The 14401-nt window shown below is 36.7% G+C and overlaps 1 protein-coding gene across 1 annotated transcript in view; it reads left to right on the forward strand.

Annotated features, from left to right (window-relative positions):
• Nucleotides 1–14401, forward strand: part of BTBD9 (BTB (POZ) domain containing 9) — a 113531-nt gene that overhangs the window by 83036 nt on the left and 16094 nt on the right. The window contains exon 9 of the mRNA XM_010006010.1: nt 6371–6478. Within this exon, the coding sequence (XP_010004312.1) occupies nt 6371–6478 (108 nt within the window). The remainder of the gene's footprint in view (nt 1–6370; nt 6479–14401) is intronic.

The raw sequence follows: 14401 nt of genomic DNA on the forward strand, positions 1-14401 counted from the left end.
AAACAGATTTGTTCGAGTGTATGTGGTGGAGGGAGACAGATTTCTTCTGTATCATAGTGGTTTTCATGTGAAATAAATAGCAATATTTTGCATCTTTGTAAAAATAAATTAACTACTTATCCTGGTTTAATCTCTTTGAAGAATTTATTACTAATATGAATACATGATAGCCAACTGTTTTGCTTTTCATATTCAGAGTAATTCTTAAATTAACAAACAGTATCAGCTTTAATGTGTTTTCTGCTTGCATATACCATCACGAGATACATTTCTTATACTTTATAATTTTTCATACCACTTCTACCTAGGAAGTTTTTCTTTCCTTGCTGCTCATTTTCTGTGCTTGCCTGACTTGAAAGTGAAATCATAACTCAGAATAAATGATCATATAATCACATAGTAAATATGCAGGAATTTTGTTTCCTTGTAGAATCCTAAAGAAAGATTGGTTTCCTGCAGGACAGCTAAGGAAACATAAATATCTGTAGAAACTAAAAGGGCATGTAGAAAACCAGAGGCAAAAATGCACAGACAATTATACAAAAAATACTGGTTTTGTATGGTTTTGTGTTTTCTTTTTTTCTGCATCTTTCCACAAGTGTAACTACCTCATGTTTTAATTTCTATTTAGTTGTTGGTGGTTTTTTTTGTTATCTATTACTATGTAGTTTATGAACACAGTGCTATCAAATATTTACACTGTGCATGGCAACTACTGACTTTATAGTGTTTAGGAAGCAGGTATCATCCTGTCAGGTGCAAACACCTTGAGTATATATAGTTATAATACAGTCTAAGCTAAACTGTGACAGTTTTTTATTTTATTTTTTTTTCAAAAAACTAGGAATAGAAGGCAAGCAGAAACAGCACAGAATGTATAAATGCAGAACAATCAATCACAAGCAATCACATGACATTTAGGGCAACAATGTTAAAGTACTGCAGTGTTATCTTGTGTAACAAAGCCGATATAATCAGTTTCCCACGCTTGTAATATGAATTTCTATATGTATTTTAAAAGCTCTTATTTTATGAAAAGAGGCATTTTGAATATGTTATATAAACAAGAGTACCATATTAAATAATTAATAGGCCTAGACTTTAGATACCCACAGAAGTGTCATATGAGGGATATGTTTAAATCTCATGGATGTTTCAGGGAGTGAGCTGGATAAAGTTTCATTATGCTTTTCCTTTTCAATCCTGAGGGCAAGATTTACTAACAAGAGCTAGTTTACCTTTTTTTTTCTAATGCAAAAAGTTCTAGGAACATGAGCAACTTTGCTATAAACAGATGCATTTCCAGTGAGTGTAGTTCTGACTTTTTAAGTAGAATCTTCTTCCTGTCATTTAGAACCCACCTTAGCAAAACATAGCTTCTCTGCAAAAGTTTAGCCTGGTAGTTTGCCTGGAATGTATTTCAAATATTACTGTATCTGGCATAAAAAGTGGCCCTTGTGCTCAGTGTGCACTAGTGAATATTCATGTAATCACCTGCGAGTTTTTCACTGCTTATCCTGAAAGGTATTTCATGCAGAATAAATTCCAAATAAATTCTTTTGTCAGTCTCCCTCTCCAGTCTCTCCTAAAAAAAGCTACTGCAGGGAGGTGAAGAAATAACTTATTTTCTTTCACAAGTCCCAAAGAAACAAAAATCTACATTTAGCACTTAAGCTAAGTCACCTGGGAGAGATTCTGCCAACTTTAATTCACTCATTTTTTGGTTTGCAGTAATGCCAAGCCATACACTTTTTAATACCTATTTAATTTGGGCTAGGTTGTTTTGGGAGAGAGCAATTATAGACATTTTTAAAAGAAATACATCCTGTTAGCCTTTTGCTCTAAAGCCAGGCCAGTTGTGTTTTAATTACAGTATTTTTAGTTGAATTTACAGTCATCACTGTGCTTCTGATATTGAAACTCTTGATCATAGCTTTGAAAAAATAGATCAAGGAAACAGCACTGAGCCCCCATGATGAAAAGAATCCCATTGAAAAGCATAATTATCTCCATTTTAATAGCCTTTTTAAAAGAAAACTAATTTGCATATGTTTTTGATTTTTCCTCTTTTTATCATTTAGAAGACTTGGTTTAAATATATATGCTAAATCAATTCAGGATCTGTTGATTATTAGTAGTTGCCAAATCTAGGATCTAAATCCGTAAGTGTCTTTTAATATTTTATTTTTAACAGAAAAATGTATTCCAGTCAGTCTCTGCAGTATTTGGAGACCTTGAACCTGAACAACAGCAAGATGGGGAGGACCTGATGAAGCAGGAGGAGAGGAGTTGTACTTGGGTGGTTTTGTTTTGGGGTTTGTGTGGGGCTTAAGTCTTTGATCATGCTGCAGGCAACCATTTTTATTTTTTAATAAGTTAGCTCTGAAGTTTTTAATTTGCAAATAGACAGTATTAGTATGTGCTAATTGGCTTCTGTTAAAAGCACTTTATTTTAGCTTCTTTAAGTTAATTTGATAGCTTATTTTTTATAATACTAATGAGCTGGGTCCAGTTGAGAGCATCTAGGGAATTTATTGTAAATCTGCTTGTCCAGTAGACCAAATTTTACTTTAAATGCTGGGACTCCAAGATGGGAAACACAGAGCTAAACTAGATCTTCCCTATTAGTAAAGGCTGAGAGAGCTGGGTCTGTTCAGCTTAGAGAAAAGGAGGCTGAGGGGGAATCTTGTCTGTGCTTTTAAATATCTAAAGGGCGGGTGACAGAAGGGTGGGGTCAGACTGTTCTGAATGGTGTCTTGTGACAGAACAAGGGGTAATGGTTACAAACTGGTGCACAGGAGTTTTAACCTAAACAAAAGAAAATACTTCTTTACTGTGAGGGTAACAGAGCACTGAAACAGGCTGCCAGGGAGGTTGTGGAGGCTCCACCTCTGCAGACATTAAAAACGTGCTTGGATGCTGTCCTGTGCAACCTGCTGTAGGTGAACCTGCTCTGGCAGGGGAGTTGGACTAGATGATCTCCATAGGTCCCTTCCAACCCCTACCATTCTGTGATTCCATGTGCTTCTGTTGATCTACTTGGGACAGCATCTGTGTATGAGGGTAAGGATTCTGCATTGGACACCTGGCTAGGTCATTTCCCCCCTCTAGCAGTACTGTGTTTTTTAATGTTAGATGTGAGCAATCATTTTTGCAGTTAAATTCTTCCTAGCAGAGGTAGCAGCTGAAAGCAAGGAAGACTTTCTGAACTGAGAGAAGGAAATGTATGATATAAAATTTGGGCACTCTTCTGATGATTAAAGAGACAGAGCTTCAAACTCCGTGGCTGGGAACATCTGTAGTGTAGCACAAGTTTCTTTTCTTTCTTTATATATGTCTCAACTATTTTCATTGACTGTCAATGGATCCTTATCTTTTACACTTTGAAAAATGTGGATCTCTGGAAATTCTTCCTTACAGGTGGAGAAAGAACCCAGCTCTGTTCCCTGGCTTTCACAGTCCTCTCTACATGTGGCTGTAGTTATTCTCACTTAGAATAGAATATTTCAGTTGGAGGGGACCTACAGTGATCATCTCAGTCATCATTGCATTTATACCTATTTTGGATAGCTACCTGTGCTTTGTTTATTTGACTAGAACAGGTTCACTTGCTTTTGTAACAAATAGTCAGATTTGAGCAGTAATTCTAGTAAGTGTTAGCTAACTTTGAGAGGAACCTGAGGATCAAGAGATGGCAGCAGTTTGTAGCAGGCAATGTATTGCAGTACAGTATCTATTTTCCATTAGTGTATTGAGCAAGGGTTTAGAGAATAAGACTTTTAACAAAAATAAAACCAGCAGAACATAACTTTCCATAACAGACATAATGTGGATTGTTCTCTTAGAATATTTAAATTCAAACAGTGTCCAGTCATCTCCAAGTGAAATACAGAATATTTCTGAATTATTTTTTTTTTTATATCACATTTACCATTGAGTTTATATGAAAACAATAAGAACAATCAGTTATTTTTTTCTAAACCGTATCCTGCTAATTAGTGGAATGACACCTGAAAGCAAGAGACTTTCTGAACTGAGAGAAGGAAATGTATGATATAAAATTTGGGCACTCTTCTGATGATTAAAGAGACAGAGCTTCAAACTCCGTGGCTGGGAACATCTGTAGTGTAGCACAAGTTTCTTTTCTTTCTTTATATATGTCTCAACTATTTTCATTGACTGTCAATGGATCCTTATCTTTTACACTTTGAAAAATGTGGATCTCTGGAAATTCTTCCTTACAGGTGGAGAAAGAACCCAGCTCTGTTCCCTGGCTTTCACAGTCCTCTCTACATGTGGCTGTAGTGTGGCTGGGAACATCTGTAGTGTAGCACAAGTTTCTTTTCTTTCTTTATATATGTCTCAACTATTTTCATTGACTGTCAATGGATCCTTATCTTTTACACTTTGAAAAATGTGGATCTCTGGAAATTCTTCCTTACAGGTGGAGAAAGAACCCAGCTCTGTTCCCTGGCTTTCACAGTCCTCTCTACATGTGGCTGTAGTTATTCTCACTTAGAATAGAATATTTCAGTTGGAGGGGACCTACAGTGATCATCTCAGTCATCATTGCATTTATACCTATTTTGGATAGCTACCTGTGCTTTGTTTATTTGACTAGAACAGGTTCACTTGCTTTTGTAACAAATAGTCAGATTTGAGCAGTAATTCTAGTAAGTGTTAGCTAACTTTGAGAGGAACCTGAGGATCAAGAGATGGCAGCAGTTTGTAGCAGGCAATGTATTGCAGTACAGTATCTATTTTCCATTAGTGTATTGAGCAAGGGTTTAGAGAATAAGACTTTTAACAAAAATAAAACCAGCAGAACATAACTTTCCATAACAGACATAATGTGGATTGTTCTCTTAGAATATTTAAATTCAAACAGTGTCCAGTCATCTCCAAGTGAAATACAGAATATTTCTGAATTATTTTTTTTTTTATATCACATTTACCATTGAGTTTATATGAAAACAATAAGAACAATCAGTTATTTTTTTCTAAACCGTATCCTGCTAATTAGTGGAATGACACCAACCAATTATTTTATATAACAGGTAGTCAAAACCACATCTTATTAATCAAAATATGAACTGCATTTAATTGCTTTTAAAGAAGAAATTGCAGAAGTGTCTGCCTCTGTTCTGGCTAGTCCATTGCCCCTTTAAGTTGTGTAAATACCTTCTTCTAATTTGTGGATGCTTCATTGAGAAAAAGGATGTTCCATATTGTGTCACAAACATGTTGGATGGAATTTTTTGTGTTTTTTGCTAAAGAAGACATTCTGCACTGTTTTGAACTGCACACATGCCATCCACTGAGGGACAGAGGAGAGGAGGGAGGGATAAGGTTCTTCATTTTGCTTTAATTTATATCTTTAGAAATTAAATTAAATTGAGGAATGATGTTGCAGTTTCAAATATCTCTTATAACAGGAAGATAATCCTCATAGAAAGGCACGTAGAGAGGATAGATACAACATTTGCCACATGTGGTTTTTGAGAATGATATACTTAAGTTAAATCACATCCTTGATGCTTTAGATCTTCCTCTCTGTGAGATAAGTATGGAAATTGAAGGCTGTTCATGATATAATTTAGTGGCCTTCCTGAAGAGCTGCATGTTCATTAGAATGTCTGTGGAATGAGTCCTTGAGACCTCTATTTTTTCCTTTTTCTTCTTCTGTCCTTTTAGCAATTTGGTGAATAATTCAGAGCTTTTTTCCACATATTATGATAAAACTAGGATTGGGAATTCCCATTTTCCTATTTGCTGTTGTTGTTGTTATTGTTGTTGTTGTTATTGTTGTTGTTGTTATTGTTGTTGTTGTTGTTATTGTTGTTGTTGTTGTTATTATTGTTGTTGTTGTTATTATTGTTGTTGTTGTTATTATTGTTGTTGTTGTTATTATTGTTGTTGTTGTTATTATTTCTGATATATTTACCAAAAAAAGCAAGTGCAGTTAAGAAGACATGGCAGTCCTTTTAGTCATAAGAATCTTTTTTTCTTTTTCCTCTTAAACTGACTTTTCCAAACTGATTCAGGTTTAAAGCAGGCAGTGCCACATGCTATATAATTAGTTAATTTATTGACTGCCAAATAAATTAAAAATAGTTGGATAAGTGTAATAGAGTAATGTTAGTAAGATGGTTATTATAAGTCTATAAGTCTATTACTGGCCTTAGTATAATAAGAATAGAGACACTCAAGTTTGAGGTGACAGAAACAGTGAAGACCTTGTTGAGTATCGTTCCAAAAGAAACAGCTAAATTTAAAAAGGATAAAGAGGAGGAAATAAAGGACTGGAAAATGTAAGTGATTTGGTTTAATGCATGTTTTATTAATCACTCAACAACTTCTTCACACTTAGGTTGCTACTTTGGGACTGTGATGACCGGAGCTACAGCTACTACATTGAGGTTTCAACAAATCAGCAGCAGTGGACTATGGTGGCCGATCGCACAAAAATTTCCTGCAGGTGAGTTTAATCTTTCCCACTAACTTGCATAAAGTCAGAACTGGAATTTAATTTTTTATTATTTTTTTTAAATCCTTTTGTTCGTGACTTACATAGGTAACTTTCTGACTGTGGAAAGAATGTTCATTACATAACCTGCATAACTCTACATAACTCTACCCTTGTACCTACATAACTCTACCCTCATACCTACATAATTCTAAACCCTTGTAAATACAAGTTTAGGAGGCAGCAGCTTCTGGTGTGACTGAGTAGACAAAAAAGAAAGAAAAATGGTTTAATTTTCATTTGTATACTTCAGTCAGGGGAAGTCAGGCATGTTTACTCACCATTGGCTTTTTTGTTGGTTTTCGGTCTGCTGATAAAATACACACTCGTGGTATGGAAGAGTAATTCACAGTGGATAGCTTTCTTAAACCAATTGATAGTTCTAATTCCAAATAGTGACCAAGATACTTGTCACTGGGCTGAAAATATAGGCTACAAATTTATACATTACATATCCAGAAGCCAGATGTGCTCAGCATTCAGTGAATGTTGATAGGATATGATCTCCTGATTGATCACAGGGAAGCTCAGACTTATAAAAATCTTTCCTACTTTTCCCTGAGTCAGTTTTCCATAAGATATGCCTTCTTTCCTGGGACAAAATCCAAGTCATCAGCCCATATGGGGACAGGCCCACCTGCCTGTATTTGTGCCAGCCAAAATAAAATTGGTTTCACAAAATCAGAGGTGTAACTCTGTCACATCAGACAAGAGAGCTATTCAGTTGTTTCTAGCAACACCACTGATACACGTTTTTCTGAAGTTTTATGTTCTATCTCTAAACAAGTAGTGCAATTCAAAGGTGTCACAATGCGGTCTAGATGCGTTGATGAAAGAGACCTTGACATGTCCTTTCACTGTAAAGGATGAAGTATTGATGAGCAGAAAACTTGCATTCTGCCTGCAGATCTCGAGAAACAGCATAAAGGAGATTTACTTATTCTCAAAGGCATCTCAGCATAATAGATAAAATTCATCTTTTTGTTTGCCTCTAGCAGTGGGAGCACTAAAAGGCTGAAACCACACAAAGAAGAGAGTCTTTTTGCACTTTTTCCTTGTACACTTTGATACGAATAGCATAAAGCAGTCAAAAGGAGCACTTGCTTAAGTATGCAGAGTGCAGAAGGAACTGCTGATTGACTGCCTGGTTCTAGTATCAACTCAACATGTTCAAACCACTCTTTATTTTTTAACCTCAGACAAGACAGCTGCTTTCTTGTGGTATACTTTCAAGATCTTGATTCAAACCACAGGTGCTCTGGAAGTTCTCAAAGTCATGTCTGCAGGAACTATTTTCATGTGGATTAGAGAATTGTATTTTGCCTAACTTCTTTCTCTGTCAGACATACATCCAGCTAGTGAGATCCCAGTCTTTAATCTTGAAATCCACAGACTTACAGTGTCCTAGCTCTGTCTGCAAGTATCTGCTCTAAGCAGATACAAAGATGTAGTCCTGAAGCTTACAATTACAAAAGCTCAGTGGACTTCAGAACAATGAAATACAACAAGGATGAGAACATTGTAAAGAAAAAGCACAAATTTTAAAATTGTTAGTTCTCTTTGAAAGTTTTATTTGGTCTGCACTTAACATTTAAATGTTGTATGATATGTAACTGAGATAACATGAAGGGTTTGCAGCCCACCACATACCCTGCTCCGTTTTCACTTGTTTCTTTGCATTTGACAGCATTTTTTTCATGTTCAGTTTAAACCTCTTGCTTTTTATGATGACCATATTGGACTTTTGTTTGTTTTTTTTCTGTCACCCTACCACAGAAAAGAAGAAAACCCTTTAAATATGTTTAATTTTATTTTCAAACAAGATTTGCAGAAATGGTGAAATTACTTCCGTTCAACAATTACTTTGACTGTAATGGCAGGTTGATAGCTCTAAATACTATATATGAATATATTATAATATAGAAGAATAAATATTTACAAGAATATATGCATGTTTATATATTTTCTATTATATATTTTTCTGTGTAAAATATGTATAAATAAATATATACAATACTATATAAATGCCAAATGCTACACGGAGACCTGTTTAGTGGGTGAGGGAAGGGCTGTGGATGTTGATTACATAGACCTTAGTAAGGCCTTCAACACAGTTTCCCACAGCATCCTCCTAGAGAAACTGGCTAAATATAGCTTAGGCTGGTGTACACATCACTGGGTAAATAACTGGCTGGCTGGCCAAGCCCTCAGAGTTGTGGAAAATGGATTAAACCCAGCTGGTGGCTGGTGTTCCCCACAGCTTGGTGCTGGGGGGCAGTATCCCTTTAATATGGTCCTGGATTATGAAATTGAGTGCACCCTCAGAAAGTTTCCAGCTGACACAAAGTTTGGCAGGAGTGTTGATCTGTCTTGAGGGTAAGAAGACTCTGCAGAGGGATCTGGACAGGCTGGATTGATGGGCCAAGGCCAACTGTATGAAGTTCAACAAGGCCAAGTGCTGGGTCATGCACTTGAGCCCCAACAACCCCATGCAACACTACAGGCTTGGGGAACAGTGGCTGGAAAGCTGCTCAGAGGAAAAGGACCTGGGAGGGGGTTGCTTGACAGCCAGCTGAATGTGAGCCAGCAATGTGCTCAGGTGGCCAAGAAGACCAATAGCATCCTGGCCTGCATCAGGAATAGTGTGGCCAGCAGGACTAGGGAGGTAGTTGTCCCTCAGTATTTGGCACTGGTGAGGTTGCACCTTACTGTGTCCAGTAGTTAATTTTGTTTCTATGCATTTAGGAAAAAAGGCATCTCAAAACAAATTGAAAATATTGCTTTTTCCCATGAAAACAAATACGTTTCAGTTAATGTAATTTTAAACAGCAAAACAAGAAGCAAAGGAGATGAAGAGTTGGATTTTAACCAAAACTAGCAGATGCTGTAGCAAGGCAGAGGTGGTACAGTTTGTCTGGTTTACCATCATATTGTAATGGTAAAGATACTCTTGTTGATTGCAAGAGAGATTTTCCTGCTCCTGTCCGTCCCATTCCCAGGAATACCTGGTATTTTATGCAAAGAGCAAAGCTCCAATAGAGAGAAATTTGCCTCTTAATGCCTTTTAGTCAAGTGATTCAGGCATTCTGCAAGGAACAGGGTGGTGGTAATGTCTTGAAATCCCCGGTTTACCCTTTCTGGCTTTAGTTCTGTATTTCATATACTGCAGTAGACTCCAGAAAAATAACTTCATTGCTTTCCTGGGAAGAATATGCTGCAGTAGCAAATGAAAGTGGATGTAGTTAAAACTTACGAACATTTCAAGGGGCCCACATTTGAATGGACAGAACACTTGCAATGAGAAAATTGACTTTGCTAGTAAGATCCAGGGAGGCCTTATAGTAGCCTTCCAGTACCTGAAGGGGCCTACAGGGAAGCTGGGGAGGGACTGTTTACAAGGGCATGTAGTGATAGGATGAGGGGTAACAGTTTTAAACTGAAAGAAGGTAGATATAGGTTAGACATTGGGATTAAATTATTTAGTGTGAGGGTGGTGAGACACTGCAACAGGTTGCCCAGGGAGGTTGTGGCTGCTGGCTCCCTGGAAGTGTTCAAGGGCAGGCTGGATGGATCTTTGAGCAACCTGGTCTAGTGGGAGGTGTTCATGCCCATGTCAGGGGTGTTGGAACTAGACAATCTTTTAAGGTACCTTCCAACCCTAGCCATTCTGTGATTCTTAGCCTATATTCTCTATTCATTTATCCATTTCAAAGGCATGTGGATAAGAGTTGTTTCCTTTGCAGTTTTCTGTCTCACTTTCTGTCTACTGAGTCTTTCAGTGGAGTTACAGTCCTTTATGAAAGTCGTTATTGCACTATCTAACAAGTGTCCTGTGAGGTCTCCAAATCAATTTGCAGAATCTCTGGCATAAGGAGTAGGATGAACCATAAAGGTAGCAGGCACAGACCTCAGTAGACACCTTTGATGATCAATAAGTAGCAAATAAAATTATGAGAAAGAAAATTAAACTGTGTTTAAATCGCTTGTATTGGTTTTGGCAGCCTACTGAACCATGAACTTCCTCTTTAAACTATCAGTATGCTGCTTTGGGTTGTCTTAATGGTGTTTTTAATGTACTATTTTCTTGTAAATTAATAATCAAATGCTCAAAGATAGGAACTGACAGGCTACTCCTTACCTCCTCTTTTTCTGGTTTTAAAAGGCTGCAGACAGAAACTGAATGTCTATTAACTTTCACAGGTGAAGCTTGCATTCCTTCACTAAGTGGGAGCCAATTAATGCATACTGGTTGTGTTATTGTCAATTTTCAAATGCTTTATGGAGGCTATTTTTTTTTTTCTTTTCCACAGTAAGCTGTTTTTCTCCACTCAGTATGACAGTAATGAAAAACAGTCATGTACTGTTCTATTTTTTAAAACATTTATGATAAGCAGGCTTGAGCATGTTAGTGTCAAACAATAGAGACCTGCACTTGTTAGAAGAATTTGCTGAGTCTGAAAGTCAAGTGGAAAACAGAAGATACTAAAGGTCAGTAAGAGTCAGACCTCAGAGATAATGATACTTTTGATTAAATAAAAGATGAATATGAAACAGGCTATCATGGCAGTTACCAGCTCAGTATTGTTCCTTAAAATTCTCCTGTGTCATTATTGTGAAATGGATCTAATCCTTTCGCAGCTGACATACCATGTTGAGTTCCCCAGTCAGAAAAAGGGTCAAAAACTCACAGAATTTGGGAGACAGTAAATACTGTTCTAAGGAAGTTTGTATCGACTGTCTATATCGCTGCTTTGGGACAGTTGTATGATTTTCTTGCAGAGAACACAACTTCATTTTCAGAAGGTTTATAACATAATGCATTTTAACTTTTTTTTTCCTGCTCATTGTTTGCAACTATGAGTATACTGCTGTTACAATAAATGTTGAAAAACTTCCAAATTTCACGTTTCCATTGCTTATTGTATTTTTATTATATAATAGCTATTTCCAATACTAAATTCCCAGTTCAGTTTCCCTCTTTTTTTTTTTTTCTATAGTTTTTGCACTAATGTAATTAGTGCTTTCATATAAAAAACCCTTTAGGATATGCATGCAAGATTCATTAACAAAATTTATTAACTGTCCTCTGACTGATTTGTCAAGAATAATTTTCGACTCTTGAGGTTTACTGCTTTTGTCCAGTGTTTCATATTTTTGTTCTCTGATGCACTGTGTGTGCTTCCTGTTCTCAGACACTGCTGTATTTCCTTTGATAATAAATCACAGGTAAAGAACACCTTGAGATACACTTTTCAGATGTACAGAAGAGTGTTTACTGTGTTGTTTAAGGACTTCAAGTGAGAAAATACTTCTGCTTTACAGAATCTTAGTGGCAAACTCAATTTGGGATTATTTTTTTTTCTGGGTATACTTTTGTGAAACTAGGCTAATCTTCATAATTATTTGATTATTTCTCTCTCTGGAGAGATAATATTTGAAGTGTGTGAATACCTTTCCTAATAACTGCATGTGGCAAGTCTGGTACAGATGTATGGAAGTCCTTGGGCCCAAACATAGCAGCTTTTCCCTCCTGTAGTTTCTCCACTTCATTCTATGATGCCATCTCTAGAATTCCCTCACATCCGTTTTCTTTCATCATTTTTTCCCTTACTTTCGTAGGACTGTTTTCTCTCATAATAAAATATCTTAAACATTTCTCAGCCCTCTTGCCTTTCCAACTGCCTGAATGCTCACATCTCCTTTTCTCTTGCTTCCTGTCAGTATTGCATGCATCTACTGTCCTGTAGTACCTAGAATGACAAAAATAACATTTTAACTGATTGTTGTATAATCCTTAATTCTGTCTCATGCCTGAGCTCCCAAGTGGCAGGGTGGAACAGGCTAAATGGAACTGCTCTTGTACCTGCAATGTCAAACGGGGTATTTTGACCACACTTCATTATATTTCACATGAAGTTAATTTCACAGCTAAACTGTTCTTGTACCTCTTCTCTCAAACGGTTTATTTCAACTATGGTTCATTTTACATGAAGTAAATTTCACAGCAGCTCAGTAAATCCAAATGCCTTCTCCAGAGTTGTTGAACTCAATGTAGCCACATTCTTAAAATACAAAGATTAAATATAGTCAAGCAAGATGTCTGGGAAGTTGCTGCATTGTTAAGCTCAACTTCAAGTCTCACTTCACAAAAATAAACTGAAGGTTCTCATTAATCTGTTTATTATGCTGCTAGGAATGTCTACTGGAGCAAGTCAGACAGATATAAAGGGTCATTTTGTGTAATTATTGAGCTTAAAAGCCCTGAACAATTGAGACATTGAAGTACATATTTTTTCCTTGTGTTTATATGCTCACATTTTGGAAGATTTTAATAAGGTAGAAGAAAAAAGAGGCTCCAACTTCACAGACCTGCCTTACTAAGCGCAAAGAATTAGGATTTCACAGAGTTGTATTCCATTTCGGAGCGTTAAGAGCCTTTCAGAAGTGTGAAAATTCTGCATCTAACGCTTCATGTGGTAGCTTTTATTTTAGTTGAGTCTAGTTTGATTGAAGAAAAATCTAGCTTATTTTAACTAACATTTCTTAACAGCAATTCAGGATCACAAGGTTTTAAAATAGTCAATTTGTCTTTTCTTCTTTCCACTTCTGCCTCAGTTCCTTATGGTTGCTTCTCATCCACAAATATGCATGGAGCTTTTGAATGAACTTCGAACAGAGCAGGAAAGAGTTGCAGACTGCAGTGTCTTAGTCTCCCTTGGATGTTTTGCCCTACACTTGCTTCACTGCAGCTCTGCATGAGCTGTTATGCGTTGAAGTTTTGCTTTGACAGGTGATGTCATTGTAGTCTATGGCTTCCTCATGAGGGGAAGAGATGGGGCAGGTATTGTTCTCTTCACTCCTGTGATCAGTGACAGACTTGGGGAAAGGGCAGGAAGCTGAATCAGGGGAGGTTTAGGTTAGATGACAGGAAAGGATTTTTCACCCAGAGGTTCGTTGAGCACTGGAACTAGCTCCCCAGGGAAGTGGTCACAGCACCAAGCCTGCCTGAGTTCAAGAGTCATTCGGATGATGCTCTCAGGCACATTGTGTGATTTTAAGGGCACTCTACACAGGGACAAGAGTTGGACTCAGTGATCCTGATGGGTCCCTTCCAACTCAGCATATTCTGTGATTCTATGATTTGTTTTGTTTTGCCGTGTGGCTGGTATGTTCTCATCTCCTCTTCATGCACATTACTGTGAGGAGAGCGAAGAAAACAGTAATTCTGACATCAGTCTGGATGTTAGCTCAGTTCTGCCACAGATAAATTAAGCAATACCAAATAATACCTACAGTACAAGTACTTGTTTGGTTTAGGTATTGATTTTTTCTCCTGTGCCATCAGAAAGTCCCTTTGGAGGCCAGTAAAAATTTTTCAAACTAATTATATAAATAGTTGTATGTATTATTACTTCATAATATATCATCTAGAAAAAAACCTTTTTTAATCAAAGTATGGTAATTAAGTATGTGTAAAATATCTGTTGCATAGCCTTCTATTTAAAATAAAAATCAAAACCAACATTGATTTCCCTTAATTATTATATTTCATTATAATTATTATTATTATTTATTATTACATTGATGCTTCAGTATAAATTAGATTCTTGCCAGATGACTTTCTAAAGCTTCTGTCATGAACCAGCAAACTTTGAAGTTATTCTTATTACCAGAGATTATATTTTAAGTATAAGCTAGTTCTGTCTCTTTAATGGATAAGCACTGGTTCTACTGTAAGCACTAGAGACAGGAGGGGTTTTCAGTAAATGTATTGTCATTCTGCTTTGAAGAGTGAAAAGACATTACTCAAGGAGAGAGGCTGCTTTCATTGTTTCATCAGCCTCCAAATATGTTACTGATATGCAGATGTTTTTT

This window comes from Chaetura pelagica, unplaced genomic scaffold (genome assembly GCF_000747805.2).
Source record: "Chaetura pelagica isolate M959 unplaced genomic scaffold, ChaPel_1.0 scaffold271, whole genome shotgun sequence".
In the NCBI taxonomy this organism is placed as follows: domain Eukaryota; kingdom Metazoa; phylum Chordata; class Aves; order Apodiformes; family Apodidae; genus Chaetura; species Chaetura pelagica.